The following is a 16,328-nucleotide window of genomic DNA, read 5'->3' on the forward strand; positions in this document are numbered from 1 at the left end:
TGATAGCAGATACACTGAATTATATAATGATATTGACAAAGAAACAGTATTTCATGTGGATCGGTCACGCCATGGCCGATACCCGGTCTGCTTAATAGAACAGTATCGGTACCAATACCGAACTGATGGATCGTATTGGTGCACCCCTACTAGGAAAGCCTTAAGGGTCCAGTATGCTTCTTCAGAACTGCTTGTAGGATCGTCGAGCGAGGAGTGTGGGTGGTGAGTTCTGTGTTTCTATAACGTCCTGAAACTGACAATCGGACATTCACACCCAGTTTACACAGCGACTGTCCAGGTGTGTGGAGGTGAGAAAGTAAGCAGGGTTTGAACTTCTCTTACAAGTTTCTTCTTTCATTCTTTACACAACTACTTCTGGTACTTTTCGTGTAAACAACCAAGTGCTATACTAGGGCTGTGACGATAACTGCATGACCGCAATACCGCACTCACGTGATGCCTACCGCGGGGTGGAGCTCATTACCATCATCACCGCATTTTTTTTTTTACGATCTATTGATAGGAGAATGGGGTCAATCTCATGTTATTCCATTGCGCAATGCATTGGCTAATAACAACAACTGTTTTCAACATGGATAAATAACCACAGAAGACATTCAGTGTTGGATTTATCGTTGATATAAGTAGCATAGCTCCTTTAAGGAATAGGGCAGTGCGTAATGTGTGTGTGTGGTTGAGTGAGAGAGAGCGAGCGGCAGAAAGTGATGGTGAATGTGAGCGGAGCAGAGGAAAAGGCTAGCAGTGAATTTGTCAATCTGGCAGTAAATGTACAGTGTATCAGTTAATAAATGCTGCAGTAAGCTGTGACGGTCACAGATGAGTCCAGGACCTTGACAGCTCAGCCTCAGAAATCACACTCCATCTTCAAGTCATCAACTACATCAGATCTCCACCATTAAATTTAAGAAGGTTTGACCCGAGGCCATGGTAATTAATCCTTGATGTCTTGCTGGTCAACATTGAACTGATGTCCACAGAGCGTTGTGGCAGAGGGTGAGAAACTGTGAAACCAGAAGCTTTTCCCAAGCTCCGGACATCTAACAAGCCCAGGTCGATGTCTGGCCCTGCTCCCATCAGCTGGCTCTTGGCCCTGAGCTGTTTACAGAAAAGCTGACTCTAAACTGAATGTGGAGATGGCTGGGATTACTGCACATTGATCTGTCAGTAACAGGTGTGATGGACGGACAGCGTGAAGGAGGGCTGGTGGGAGAGAAAATTAAATTACATCAGTTAACTCCGTATTCAGCACATAAATCAGTCTCAGTAAGGGTAGTAAATAACTGAGTAACATCCTTTGGCTGAATTACACACTGACAGTGCCCTCAATATAATATTATTATCTAAGAGATCGTATTCAGTATGGACAATGGCCCCATCTACAGGGCAGTTGTGGTTACTGACAAAAACAATGTAAAAGATGTAAAATCACACTTTGAAAGACATTTTTCTATGTTCACCGTCAAGAAACCAGAGTTTTTAAAAAATCTACAAAGGGAGGGAGAAGATTAAACGAACTATTTAAATATTTACAAGCTATAGGAACACCTTAGAGATCGGGAGAGAAAGAGTGAGAGAGAAGTTCAAACCTGCCTGCCGCACCTACTGACTGTCTGCACACGGCGCAAGAAGAGAGACAAGACCCGGCGCTGTTGGCAGAAGAGAACAGACGACGAGAGGACAGAAACAGCGCGACCAGAAATGACGGCAAAACGTGTCTCAGCGTAGTTTTTTCTGTTCAAACCCTGCTGCTTATTCTGGCAAAATGTTGGTGACATTCTTATGTAAACAAACACGCATGTAAACACAACGGGCATGAACGATATATCGTACAATAAGTCGATAACGTAATAAAAACCAAGGAAACTATAAAAAAAATTTTGTTTCATTGCCTAAAACCTGGAAATGATTTAGCCTTTTAGCACTTCCGGTTCCCTTGTCTCCAAGTCAGTGGGTTTTTTGAATGGGTTTTCGGTTAGGTGTCTGAAATAAGGTCTGTGGTTAACACAAGCTTAACAGATTTTCATGTTTTGTTCTACAACATAAAATACGTCAAGAAATACCTCACTCTTGCATTTTGATGCTTTTACGTGTCTTAAAAAACGAGGTTGCTAACAAGTGGCTAAATGAGGCTTCAGAGGTTGTCGGGGACATTTAACGTCATCACGCAGAACACGAATTCTCACCTACTCACTAGTGTGCCTTTACAGCCTTGTGGGGTCGGGTTTGTGTGACGTATTATACATCTATGGTTTATATTCGCACTCTTACAAACCATTCTAGGTCACGCTAAGAGGAAAGGCTTTTGTAGAAGAGGTAAGTGCGCCAAAATGAAATTACAAGTTGGAAGCTTAGTGATGGTGATGCTGAAGTCATGCGACCGCAGTGTAGTTTGTTTACAGCCTAACGTTAACTTTTTACTTCTGGTGATTGCATTTACGCTTCAAAAATCATAAAAGTGGTGTTCATTTGTGAAGATTATCTTGGTGAACAAAACATGTAAGTGTCATAAACTTTTGTTTGCCACAGAGCTTTTTTTCTGCAAGCATCCAAAATCCAATGGAAAAATCCCATTGGATTTTTGTTGAGGGAACCATGGCGATGCTAATTTCCGGGTTGGCCTACAAAAATATGTCATCCCTGCAACACTATTAGAAAACTATTCCAAAACATTTACAACATGAATAAGGCAAGGCTCGGCTTGTATGGTGGTGGGCATCACTGCGGTAGGAGTGATGAAATCCCATGAAATGCAAACACAGCTCGTTCTTTCCTTACTCATTTATTGTTTCTGTCTAGCTGACCATCAGCTCTGCGTTTCTGTCTGCAGACTCTGACTCATCGCTGCATCATGAAGCTCCAAGTGTTTTCACTGACTGACAGGAGGTGCAGTGGCATCAGTGAATTTTAAAAATAGGATTATGTTTCCCTGCTAGTCTGTACAGAGAGACTGTGCAGCACTGGAGTCCTTCTCTCTGTGGCACAGACGTAGGGAGTTGACCTTGGTCTGCATGTCTACATGGTAACACAACTGGTCTGACCATCTTGGCAATTCAAGCCTGATTGGCTGACCGATCTCAGATTTACTGTGTAAATGTAAGTGTAACTGCAGAAACAGTCAATCAGTGTCTTTGCACTGTAAGAGGAATAACAAACCAGAGAAGGAGAAAGAAGAGGAGAAGTGGTGCAGCGATCTCTCCACCTAATTCACTTTAGGGTCTCCTACATGTTTCATTACTGAGATTGCACTGCAAAGGGCAAGCTGTCTGGAGGCAGTGTAAATGATAAAATACACACGCACACACTCAGAGATGCAGAGAAAGGCAGAGCCACAAATGATTTGTGTTCATCGTGGCCGTGACACATGACCTGCCAGAAGCTGCTGGCTGCTGTATCAGACCAGAAGGCAAATGTGTAACGAATTAACTCAGCCTTTTATTTTAACCAGCCTCTCTTATCAAAAAACCACAAGCAGTCAGTGAATTATTGATTTAGTCAATAGTCTGCATTTTGGGTGGCTTTAGAGGCAGTTTATTGCCTCAACTGGCCACTAAACATATTATAACTACCACATTTACATTACATTCTATATTAAAATTAGACTGATATTTTGTCTAAAATTAAACCAAAAAATGGAAGTTAAATACTCAGAATTGTGTGCAATTTAAACACAAATTGGAATAATTTAACCTTAATCCCACTTCAAAAAAACACAACTACTGTCAGCTACTAATGACACCTTCTAAAATGTAAATGATTAGTTAGTGTTTTCTGTGGATAATTTCCCTGTCATATACTAAGCTTCATGCTAAGTAGACAGGCGGTAGTTTTCCAGTGAATGAGCCTCAAATATTTCCACAGCTGACATAGCTTTCATATCGTCTGCTGCAGCCATGGCTGATAATTCTAATTTTACCTCACTGGGTAGTGTGAAGGATTACCAAAACCAACTCTGCAAAGTTTACTAGTGATGAATGAGCAGGGAGGAATATGTACTTCATAAATCCTGCTGTTGTTGAACATTGATAAACTGTACACACTAAGCACTTTTCTAAATACACCCACCAGTTTATGCATTTGAACTCAAGAATGTTTGGCATTTTTGCTCAAAAAATGACTTACATGATTAATCGATTATCAAAATAATAGCTGATTAACTTTCTGTTGATCAACTAATTGATTAACCAACAAATCCTTTCAGCTATATTGACAAGATGTGGCTTAACTGCATTAAAGTTGTACTTTAATGAACATTTCAATCTATAGTACAGTAGAAGAAAAAATGTGTAGCAAACTGAAAGAGGTAAAACTCAACATACATTGTGGGTGGTTTGTGTGTGATTTTGAAGAGGTCTGTGTGTTTGCAAACTAAAGCCCCGAAAATGGCCAGAGGTGGTCCGAGCAGGCAGAAACGTAATCCCCTTTTTTGTGCCGAAAAGAGCAACGTAATTGCTCTGCTCCGCCTAATCAGCATTAACACAGCTTCAGCTGCACCTCAGCAGAGGTGAGTTCATTTGGAACCAGGAGATTACCATACAGGCACAAAATACTGACTACTGCTCGAGGAAAACTGCATTGCATCTCCATTTGTGCTGCCACTGCCTTTGCACCGGCAGAAAAACAAATAGGGCCCTAAGATATATAAAGACAACATATTTTATTACACGGACATACAGTATTAATCTGTTTCTTCAAGCTTCGAATGTGTGTGATTCCATCACTAATCAACAAATAGACACAACTCTCCTTTGATGCTGGTATCTTGTCTTTTCTATAATGCAGCAGCACTTATCAGCAGAGGCTCAATCTATTGTTTATCTGCTTTCCGGTGCTGTGACCACATCTATTCTGCACATGAACCTCTCTGCTCTCCTGTGTCACAACAACAGCTCTGACTTTCACTGGTGGTCTGTAAAACAATCTGACAAAGCAGCCAAAGGAATCAGGGTCAGTTACAGGTCTGGCACAGATCCTTCGTGCGTGTACGTATGTTGGCACACACCAACTAGTGAGGCTGTAAATGTATGGTGTGTGTTTGTGTTCTTGCATGTATGTGCGTCCTGTGAGTGACACAGCTCCAAGCTGTAACTCGAGGTTTATCAGCAAACAAAGAACCAGGGAGGTGATGAGAGATGAGAGGCAGCGGATGGATCCTCTTACCATGATGAGGCCGGTGTTGATCGGGTCGTTGCAGCCGTGGCACAGCTCCCCAAATTTGGCCCAGTAGTCCTTCTTGCAGAAGAGCTGTCCATCCTTTTCATAATACCAGTGGGACAGCGAGGAACTGCACTCACAACACCTGACAAAGGTAGAGACGGAAAGCGATACATGAGCAGTTGAGAAATAAATTAACATTACTTCTCTTCATTACTTCTTTAGATCAACACTGTACATGAGTGACACATACACATCCAGACATGCCGGCAGAAACAAGAGAGAAAGTCAGAAATATGCAAATGATGCTTGATTTGACATGATCTACAGATGTCACATTGTAACTTCAGTAGATTTGCAACTGATTATTATATTCTGATTAGTCCATTAATCATTGATTCTCTTGAATGTCAAAAATAGTGAACACCTATCAAAAGGTCCCAGAGCCCAAAGTGACAACTAACAGTTTAAAGCCCAAAAATATTCAATTTACATTAATACAATAATCAAAACAACCTCCACATCCTCACATTTGAAAAGCTGGAACCAGAAATTATTTTGCATTTTTGCTTGATAAATGAGTTAAAAAAATTAAATGATAAAGAAAATTGTTAGCCGTCTTTGAATAATCGATTAATCAAGTATTAGTTCAGCACTAATTGTAACATATTTCCACATATGGGTGGGCAGAAAAAGCAGAAAACATAGTGCCCAACATCATCAGTATGTCACTAAATCAACAGGTCAGACCTCCAGGAACAGGCAAGTGTACACCAAATGAAGTTGTTATTGTGTTGACAGAACATTATGTTGTACTGCACTCTGTGAACCGTACTTTAAACCTCCTAATGACACCCTGCAGGACCCTAAATTATAGTTTTCATGGTGATAATAAGTCCCATTGATGATCTATCACTCACCACCCCAACTGAGGTGGAACAGACAAATGTGATCACACCAAAACACATACCTACTCTATGAATGGTCCTTAGAAAAACATAGTATGGCTAAAGGGAAAAACACAAAGATAAAACATTGTCATTGCAGTAAACTACAGCATGTGCATATTCACTTACGTTAGACAACCACATGGATGCCACATATAAACATTTCATCAACCACCAGTATCAGATTTTAAAGCCGAACTAAATTTAACATTAATTTCAGCTAAGAAATCAGTATATTTATATACTTGATGTTTGTTTTGACTTAGCTTTGACTTGCTAATGTTACGGGACTATGCTAGTTGTATGTATGTTTCGACAGTCTGGTCATTTTTCTTCACCGCGACTGAACCCATGAAAGAGAGGCAGTTAAAGCTTGCTAGCCACCCTCCTTTCAATAATGTGGGACAAACACAACACTGTGTGTGCAGGAGCTGTCAACGCCTCAGCAGATGTTGAAATATCATTAACAAAAAAGTAATGTCTAGTGGACATCAGCGCTAACGTTAGCAAGTAAGGCTAACTATCGTCCACTTTCCGAGTGAGGGCTAGTTAGCCTAACTTGTTAGCTTCACTTTCAGGGTGGAATACAAACTTAACAGCACGATGAGTACTACCAAATGTTGACTGTTGTAAAGGAACAGACGTAGTAAATAGTTAACGATACAAAACCAACGCTTCTTCTATCAAAGTTTGTAGGATACAAAGCTAGCGTTCTCCCGTCAGTAACGTTAGCGCACCACAACAGTTGACAGCGCGTCTCGTAGCAACGACGGCTGTCAGATGTTGCCATGGGAAACGCCCCCACAGGCCTGATGCTTAGTTTCCACAAATGTATATTACGGAAAATGATTTGATCCACGTTTGAAAAATGGAAAAATGTACACAACAGCTGCAGTATCATTATAGCTAATACTCCATTACAGAAGAAGTGCTTTTTCTCCTCCTCAAATTTCAGTTCTACTTTAAAAAAAAGAAGAAATTAAAATAAAGAAACATCTGCTGTTATCCAGGAGAAGGCAGCAGCATGATGTGTTTTGCTTTTCTGGAAATGGGCCTGTGTTGTTGACATTGTGTTTTTCCAGGTTGTATTTATCAATACAACCTTTTAAGTGCTGGATTGACTGATCAGCCAAATCAATCTACCTTTTGTACAGACAGTCTGATACTGAGCACCAGCAGACATTTTCATCTGCTCTAAAAGTCCAGAGTGACGTCAGCCCGACATCAGATGCTGACGGAGTGAAGGGTGGATGAGGAAGAGTCGGAGACAGACAGAGGGTCATAACATGGTGACTAAGAGTGTGCGTGTGTGTGTGGAAGCTACAACAAACTTTTAGTTTACTTACAATGCAAATAATGAAACACAGACTGCTGCACATGCTGCTTTGATAGTCAAAATAAAAATAAAAAACAGGTGAGTAAAAGTTATTTCCTGGTAAGTGATGATAAGAATGATTTCAGAGGAAAGAGGGTGTTAAAGCTAGAGTGCGGGACTTTTACATTTTAATGAACATCCATTACATTCAAGCCCTTGCCACACAAGTTCACACAATGCTGATTAAGCCTATCACCGCCAGGTAAATGTCTCTGTATTGGAGAGAATGTTTATTATTGAGCATTGTTTATTGTTTATTATGGTTGTATAGTTTGTGTTAATATGCTTTGGCAACGTTGTATTGTATGCAGTCACGCCAATAAAGCCACTTGAACTGAAATTGAACAGAGTTCTCTCTCTACATGGCTCTGGAGCAACCCTAGCGACAGCAAGTAGGAGTAAAACCTAAGAGCTGTCCAAGAAAAGTTTCTGATGCTCCAGATAAAAAAGAAACTCAGCATTCAGAGGAAGAATTATAGTCAAAAAAAGAAAGCATCGACGGCGAGGACAAACAGCGATAACTATTGGTGTAGCTTTAGCTTTTCCTTGTTGGAGAGCGCCGAGAGACGGGACTGAGGGCAGACAGTCACGTTACTGCTCTTGGACAGGTTGGTAAAATATTTGGAGTAGGCTATGTAGCTATTACAGTTACTCTTTTCTCTGTATTTCTGTAACTATTTCTGAACACGAGCCTGGGGCGAGCTCACTGTAGGCATACATCATGAGCACGCGTCGACAGTGTTTGTGTAATTACTCTCGCTGCCCAAAGGGGGAGACAAAAGTTCTCCACTGCAGCTTTAACAATCTCATGTTACTCATCTGTTGAACACACCAGGTGGCACCTTACTGATCTTCCTATTTATTAGAAAATGCATCTCTAGCTGTGCATTTTCATCATAACTTGTTTGTAAACATTATATCTTCATGTTTTTGTTGTTGGCAGATTTGCACTGCATGTGGCCATAAATCAAAATGTGTGTTAATCCCTTTGCTTATGGTAAAAACATTTCTGTACGTGTGAATTAGTGCCCCTGCATCTGCGTGCTTGCAGGCTTGTATGTGCTTGTTCGTAATCTGTATACATCTCTGTGTCTAACGTCCATGACTAAGTGAGTGTCTCCACTCCTTCCCAGTGGAGCTTCCCTCCCATCAGCCAGCTGTCTGGTCTCGTCCCTGCTCAGGGCGGCTTAAAACCAGGCCTGTTTGCTCTGAAAATATTAAACAGTGTGCATGGCTTCAAAGGCTGGTGCAGAATAATTCACTTTGTCCCTCGTCTCATCCCAATTTACTTATGGTTCAAATTTCTTCATTTTAGTGACATTGCTGAGTCCTTAGTGTTGTGACAGTTGGTTGCCACATATTCTGGCAAAAACCTACTATGCTGTCTTGTTGGTTTGTCTTGCTGAGGAAATCAAAGATATCCAGTTTGCATTTTTTACAATCTTAGTCAATATGTTATGTTTCCCCCCAAAACATACTTCATACATTCCTCGGGCCAGGTTCAAACTTCACGAAACATTAAAATGAAATTACAATAATATATTGATTATGATGCATACTTTGTCCTTCGTTTTCTGGTTTGAGCTTCTCATTTGTGAGGATTTGCTGCTTTTTTATGTCTTATTTGATAGAATATCTTTGGGTTTGGGACTGTTGGTCGAACAAAACAAGACATTTAAAGACGTCACCTTGGGCTTAAGAGAATTGTGATCTGCATTTTTCACTATTTTCTGACATTTAATGGACCAAACGATTGATCAATTAACTTCCAAGGGAAAAACAGAGACTTTAGCACACTGATTGATTTGCAGCATTTATCTTTCTCCTCTTCCTTTCCTCCCGCTCTTTAATGTATTCAGCAGAAGCAGCAACTCTCTACGACTTTGCCCAAGGTCTTGCACCTACTGTAAGCCTGCACACACACACACACACAACACTACACACATGCGCACACACATTACCTTGCAACACATGCCGACACATACAATATTTATTAGACAGACAGACACACCCACTCTTCCCACTGTAGCTCAGCAGATTGTGGCAGAGCTGCTTCGGTATGCAGCGCGTCGGGGTGAGCGGGGGGGGGCGAGACTTTGGAAGTGGGTCAAGGCTTTCAGAAGATGTCCGCTGCACCGAGCCAGGAACTACTCAGCTGTCTTGGCTCTCTGCCGCTCAATAACTGCCTTTCACTGCACACACACACATCCTGCAAACCCCTGCTGGGACAAAGTCGTACCTGGGGAGGATACACACAGGCATGATCTTACTGCTCTAAAGTTCAGTTGCTTCCTAGTAAAACCTCTCGGAGCAGAGCTGGGAGTGGCAGCAGAGTATTAAGGATATGAGTGAATACATTAGTGACTCCCAGATGGAAACGGCAAATTTTTTGCCTTCAGGACAAGAATCTTATCTCAGAGGTGGAGGAGACAGGCAGCAACGCTCAGCTACGACTCAAGACTTTCATGAATATAAAAAAAACCCACCACCATAATAAAAAAATGTAATGCTTTTTCCAGTTAGCGTGTTAATTTGTGTGTTTGTGCTCACATTTGGGCGTTTTTGTGTCACTGTGTTTGTGTGTGCATCGGCACGGACGTTTAAGAGGATTATCAGTGTGAAAGACTTAGAGAGAGTCTTTGCCCACTCTGCTATGATGCTCCGAAAACCCCCGAAAATCTAGCTGGATGAAAAGCTTAGCATGCTCCCTCACTCTCACACGCTCTGACACCTTAATGTGCAAAAATAAAAAAGAATAAATACATGTAATAATACATATAAAGGTAATATACATGCAGGTAATAATACATGATACAATGACAGTGGACCTAGGGAAAAACTCAAAGACAAAAAAAAGGCTGTGCAGGATGCTCAGACATAAATAACTCCCATGAACAAGAGAGAGGGAGCAGAACAGATTTCAGACACCATGAAACCCAGCTGGATCCCCCGAGGGTCAGGAAACAACCAATGACAGAGAAGACGAGAACGAGGGAGTGGAGTTAGTAAATCTGCAATTGTCCCCCCTCCTGCTCAAATCCCTGATGGAATAAGCTTTAAAGTGTCTGGCAGAGTAAATTCCTTTTGGAGGTCAAAGGGAGGCAGCCTTTTCCCCAGCCTCTCACCTTCCTCTGTCTGTGTTTGCTAACATTTGACTCCAGCCGCGTTCTGTCACAGTTACTTACTCAGTGTCGCTAATCTGCAAAGGCTAGCTTTCATACTTTTGTCTTCTAGGTCAGTTTTGAGATAACTAATAAGACTAAAATAAGACTAAAGGGTCTACAGCCATGCTAGCAGCTCTGTGAGGCTGTAGCGGTGCTTTGAGCTAAATGCTAACATCAGCACGCTAACATGCTCACAATGACAATGCTAACATGCTGATGTTTAGCGGGTATACCATGTTTACTATGTTCTCCATTTTTGTTTAGCGTGTTAGCATGCTAACATTTGCTAATTAGCAATGTTGTCAAATGTTAAAGACTTTTTGGCAATCCATCTGACTGTTGTTGAGATATTTCAGTCTGGATCAAAGTGGTGTACCGACCAACATTGCAGTCCCTAAATATAAATAAATTAAATATCCAAAAGAAAATGACTCTCACAACAAAAGTAACGTGACGAGAGTCAAGTAGATATCCTTTTTTCATTTTCAAAAAGGTTGTTGTGAATCTCGTGTCCCGTTAACCCCCCCCCCCCATATCTAAAACCCTCAGAATTACATATTCAAATATTCAAATTTTGTGGACATATAAATAAAGAAATGTATGTATAAGTGTGTGTGTGCAGGATTGAAATCATTCTTTTAAATGGATGGTACGCCAGATGAATGATCCATGTGCTGCTCTTTATTCGTCTGCTATTATTCATATTTATTATTCCCAGTGAGATTATCTCATTGGACAGTTTCATGATGTAATATGTTTTTGAATGACTGTGCATCCTATTTATCACGCCGGCAGTCAATACCTAACATGATTCATTTGTCCCAGTTGATATGAATGAGCTTAAGTTGAATGAGAAAAACATCAGGTCTGAACGAATGAATGGAATTAAATTCCCCGAGAGACTGAAGTGCTGAAGGGGATGAAAATGTAAATATATTGAACGAGAAATGATGGCTCACAGGTGCCTGAACAAATGAGAAGTCTCATCTGCACTAACATACTGTACGTAACAGTTCAGGATATACAGTAGCTACATAAAAAGACACAACACTACAGTATATCGTTACTTTTTGTTTAAGTGGGTTTAAACTAAAGCTAAAACAATAAGTCGATCAACAGAAAACTAATCTATAACTATTTTGATAATCAATTCATAGTTTCAGTCATATTTGAAGCTAAAAAGCCAAATATGAGGATTTGCTGCTTTTCTTTGTCTTATAGTAAATGAAATATCTTTGGGTTTTAGACAAAACAAGACATCTGAAGATGTCACCTTAGGCTCAGAGAAATTAAAATGGGCATTTTCCCCTTTCTTTTGGATATTTCATAGACTAAACGATTAAAGAACTGGCATTGAAAATAGGCGTTAGTTGCAGCCCTAGTTTAATTTGAAAAGATAAACTACAAACTATACATAATTATATTTTAGTAAAATAAAAACAGCTAAATAATATAAACAACAGTTAATCGCCTATTGAAATGATTTAAGTTAAGGTCACACAGAAACACACACACACACACACGGAGGGAAAAGGCAGACATGTAGATAGACAGTGAACTATTAATCAGGGATAAATGTTTCCAATATTTCAGTTGTGTCATGAAGCTGAACTGACATGCAGAGCGTTGTTGTTTAACAATATGAATCTGCTCTGCAGCTAAAATGGCACCAAGATGACGCACTGTCTTTGAATTGATGAATCGTTTATAAAAATAGCTTCCAATGATTCCAATGAACATCCAGCTCTTGTTTTTTTATTATTTTAATTCTCTGATCTCTTTTAATACGAGCCCTCGAATTCCTCCTTAATACCTTGCTGACCAGCTCTGGTCAGCACTTTGTGTGTGTGTGTGTGTGTGTGTGGGCGTGTGTAGCCACAGGTCATTAAATGACGCGTTGGCTGACACTGCTACAGGAAGCAGGAGCAGTCAAAAGGAAACGGTGTGTGTGTTCTGGTAGAGGTGTGCGCTGGTTCGTTACGAACTTACAGATGCAAAGCTGAAAGATTTACGAGGAGCCTCACCTCTCTCACACACACACACAAACACACACACACGCACACGGGTACATCTCCTCATTAATTATTAAATCTTCCATCATCGAAGGACATCCATCTCCTCTCTATCTGCAAAGACAGCAGAAATGTTTTTGAGTACTTCTGATAAATAAGCCAATACAGTGCTCTGCCAAACATTAAAGTCAAATCAGGAAAACTAGACAACAAAACGTGAAACGTATTGAATCTGAAACAAATGTGTCTGAAAAGGTGCTCAGCTGTTGTTACTGTACTTGCAGAATAAGCTGAAATCCTCACAGACAAAGAGAAAATACAACCTCTGGGAAAGAGACGAGGGGGTTGTGGGATAGACGGATGTACACACACGCACAGACACACACACAGACGGGTGAAAGTCAAGCTGAGGAAATGGCAGACATGTCTGGGGGAGACCCCTCTCTTCCCCCTCAGGAGACATAAATAGACGATAGATTCCTGGTCCAGTGCCAAGATTTCCACTGCTGATATTTTCCAGAATACTAAAGGACGGGGAGTCGGGGTGAACGTTCCTTTGTGAAGGGACACTAACAGACACATCCACCTATTAGGTCGACTTGGCTGAATCAGTTTGGTTTGATTCATTCACAAAGCTCACACATTAACACACACGTTCAAGGACACATTCATCTCATTCCCACGTGCCCCTTTTTGTTCCCCCTATTTTATCAACCCCCCGCCCCCAAACCCCTTCTCCATGGCAACATAGAATGCCATAGTGATGATGTCACCCTCCCATTACCTCATCACCTCATGCTAACCCCCCCAGTCTCCCTCTCTATTGGGCAGTTTTAAACTCCCTTCACCTTGACAAACACAAGCTCAGCAGTTGCCTTTAACCCCTCGAGAACCTGGTTTTTGCTACACTTAAAGACCTAAAACATAGTAGAGGAAAGCAGGTGGTGCATTTTAAACAGTAGCTATAATTGTGCCCTCTGTAGCCTTGTCTCTGCACTGGCTGCTGAACAAATGTTTCAGACTGTGGGAGACAATCTCTTTATTTGTGGTCTATTCAGCTGGTAAACAGGAGCCCTGGCAGACTGTGAGTAAATGATGTGCACGGAGAGCAGTTTCCTTTGTGACTGTTAAGCCACCCTGACTGACTGACTGGCTGTCAGCACAGTCTCACTTGTTCCACTGCGGGGAAGTGATAAAAGGTTTCAGCGAGCTCTGGGAACCATGATGAGTGTTACAGGAGAGACAGCACAGCTCCTATTCATTATCAGGTCTCTTTTACAAAATAGTTTATAGCGAAGTCTGTTTCTCCAACGGCTTAGACACAAACAGAGGATACTGATACAGGAAGTGAGAACAGCCAGTGAGTCAGTTCAGGTAGCAGAATCTCAGTCCCATGTAGGGCTGAAAGAATTAAATGAAAAATAATAATAATCAAAGCTGGTAATTAACAAACAGGCTTTTTAATTCAGCTTATCAGTTCCTTTAAACAATGTTTGGAAGTCCTGTGCTTCAGTGTACAGTGTTGGTTACACATGTTTAAACACACCTGTACACAGTAGTCTGAGCGCGAGGGTTTGTTCTTGACTTTGGGAACACACATCAGGGTTAAAATACTCAAAGTTCACTTACTGGCATTTTGAGTTTAGAATAGTTAACCACAGACACCTTGTGTTTACAGTGATCCAGAATATGCGGGGGTGATTTTTATTTTATTTTGTCCTATTTTATCATTCAACATGGCGATCGCAACGTAAACAGTAGAAATACAGCGTTCACGTTACAAAACGTTGCCGCAAAAGTTGAGCCTGGTTCAATTTCTTTTGCTGGACGACCCTGCGTTGTTTTGCCTTTTAAGCCAACATGGAAGTCCTAAAGGTGCCATCATGTCAACAGATTTATGACACCTGAGCAAACTCCCTCTGCTGATGAAGACTGTCTGATACAGCTGAGAGCTCCGGAAAAGCTAGTAAGTGGACCTTGAGTTTGTGTAACTTGAATGTCACATGATCTTTGGTTTGCTAATTATGTTTTGACCAGACTAGCAGGTGGAACAAAAGACAAAATCATCAACTATATTCAACTATATTATACACTATAATGAAAGTAGTGTGAAATTTAAACCCCCTGGTTTGATCCAAATAAAGTCAACACGGCTTGACTGAGCATTGTTAAGTTTTTAGAGCTGCAAGTTATTCAATAATTCAATAAAACAATATAGTGAAGGCTGTTTTTTGTATGATCCAGTATTTAAAGTGGCATAATGCTGCAAGCTTTTTATGAATTGATGAAGGTCAGATATAAAAGTGACAGGATTCACAAAATACAGAAAAAATGAGGGCGTTTATCTTCTTTTCTTTAATCTGTGCTATGCGGGGTTTAAGTCTGGAATTCGAACACGACAAAATTGAATTTTCAAAGTGTTATTAAAGTACTGTAGTGAGAGCCAAAGGTCGGAGCTCGGGAACAGGTGATTAATCAAAATGCACCAACACACAGGGCGACTCCTTTCTCCTCTCTGCAAATGTTATCAGCAGGTTTGAACCCTGGGACGTTACGGCGAGGAGGAAGAAGAGTTCTGGGTGCAGACACAGAGCAAAGTGTCACTGGATGAGTGTAAAAATAGAATATTAATCATTATAAAAAATGACAAGCCTCAATCAAAAGTCCAACAGCTTAAAGAGAATTTCAGTGCAGCAATGAAGAGATAAAATATTGAGCATATCAAAGTTTATGTGATGGACTGGAGGTGACCCTTGTTCTCTCATTGAGTTTACTCTTTACTGACTCAAATTAAGTATGTAGCTCAAGAACAACATATGTAGTTTCAAATTAAGTTTCATATCCTGCTGAAATATCACATTAATACTTAATAGCTTAAAGGACAAAAAAGGATGTGTGTAAAGTAGGACAGTTTCAGGTCTGTAACATTGAGTCGGGGGGAGTGAAGATTTTACTTCTTTACTTTAATGAAATAAAAAAACAGTCCATAAAAAAACAAGAGCATAAAATCAGACTGTAAAGCTGTTTAACACAGGTATATATTGAAATTTAGCTTTTCAAGCTTGTCGCACAGTTTTACATGATGTGCATCATCTCTGTCTGCAGTTGGATCAATGATTGGGTGAGCACACTGTAAACAAAAAAGTCAGAATAACAAAAGCAATCTCAACAAATATGTATAAATCTAAGTATGTGTGGCCAAATGTCCTTTATATGTACAAATTTACACACCTATAAGTAAATATAAGTATAAGCACAATGTTATTTCTGGCTTCTTTGGAGTAAAAGCAACTAGACAATGAGTTGTGCTGGATAACATGCTTATCTGCTTTGCCACACACACACACACACACACACTGCTTCCTGCTGAAGATACAAAAAACTATGTTGCCAAAATGTGCTCCCTATTCTCTGCAGTGATGAGTCGTCCTTCAGCGTTTTGACTCATAGATAAGACATAAGTTTGGTTAAAGCTGATGATATAGGCTAATATTAACAGGACAGAAAGATTCAGTAATAATAATAAAGTCCACATCACATAGACAATGTCAGTCACATGTAGGACAGCAGGGTTTGATTCACTGTCTTGCTTTGAAAAAAGAGGGAAGTCGGTAACAAACATGAGTTTTTGGATCCAGAAAAGACGGAAGTGTGACCG

The 16,328-nt window shown here is 40.5% G+C and overlaps 1 protein-coding gene across 2 annotated transcripts in view; it reads right to left on the reverse strand.

Annotated features, from left to right (window-relative positions):
- The window catches only part of limk1a (LIM domain kinase 1a), a 54,519-nt gene that overhangs the window by 24,087 nt on the left and 14,104 nt on the right, over nt 1–16,328 (reverse strand). For both annotated transcript variants that reach the window (XM_044202197.1, XM_044202198.1), the window contains one exon: nt 5,179–5,317. In XM_044202197.1, coding sequence (XP_044058132.1) covers nt 5,179–5,317 — 139 coding nt within the window. The remainder of the gene's footprint in view (nt 1–5,178; nt 5,318–16,328) is intronic.

Source organism: Siniperca chuatsi, linkage group LG7, assembly GCF_020085105.1.
Source record: "Siniperca chuatsi isolate FFG_IHB_CAS linkage group LG7, ASM2008510v1, whole genome shotgun sequence".
Taxonomy (NCBI): domain Eukaryota; kingdom Metazoa; phylum Chordata; class Actinopteri; order Centrarchiformes; family Sinipercidae; genus Siniperca; species Siniperca chuatsi.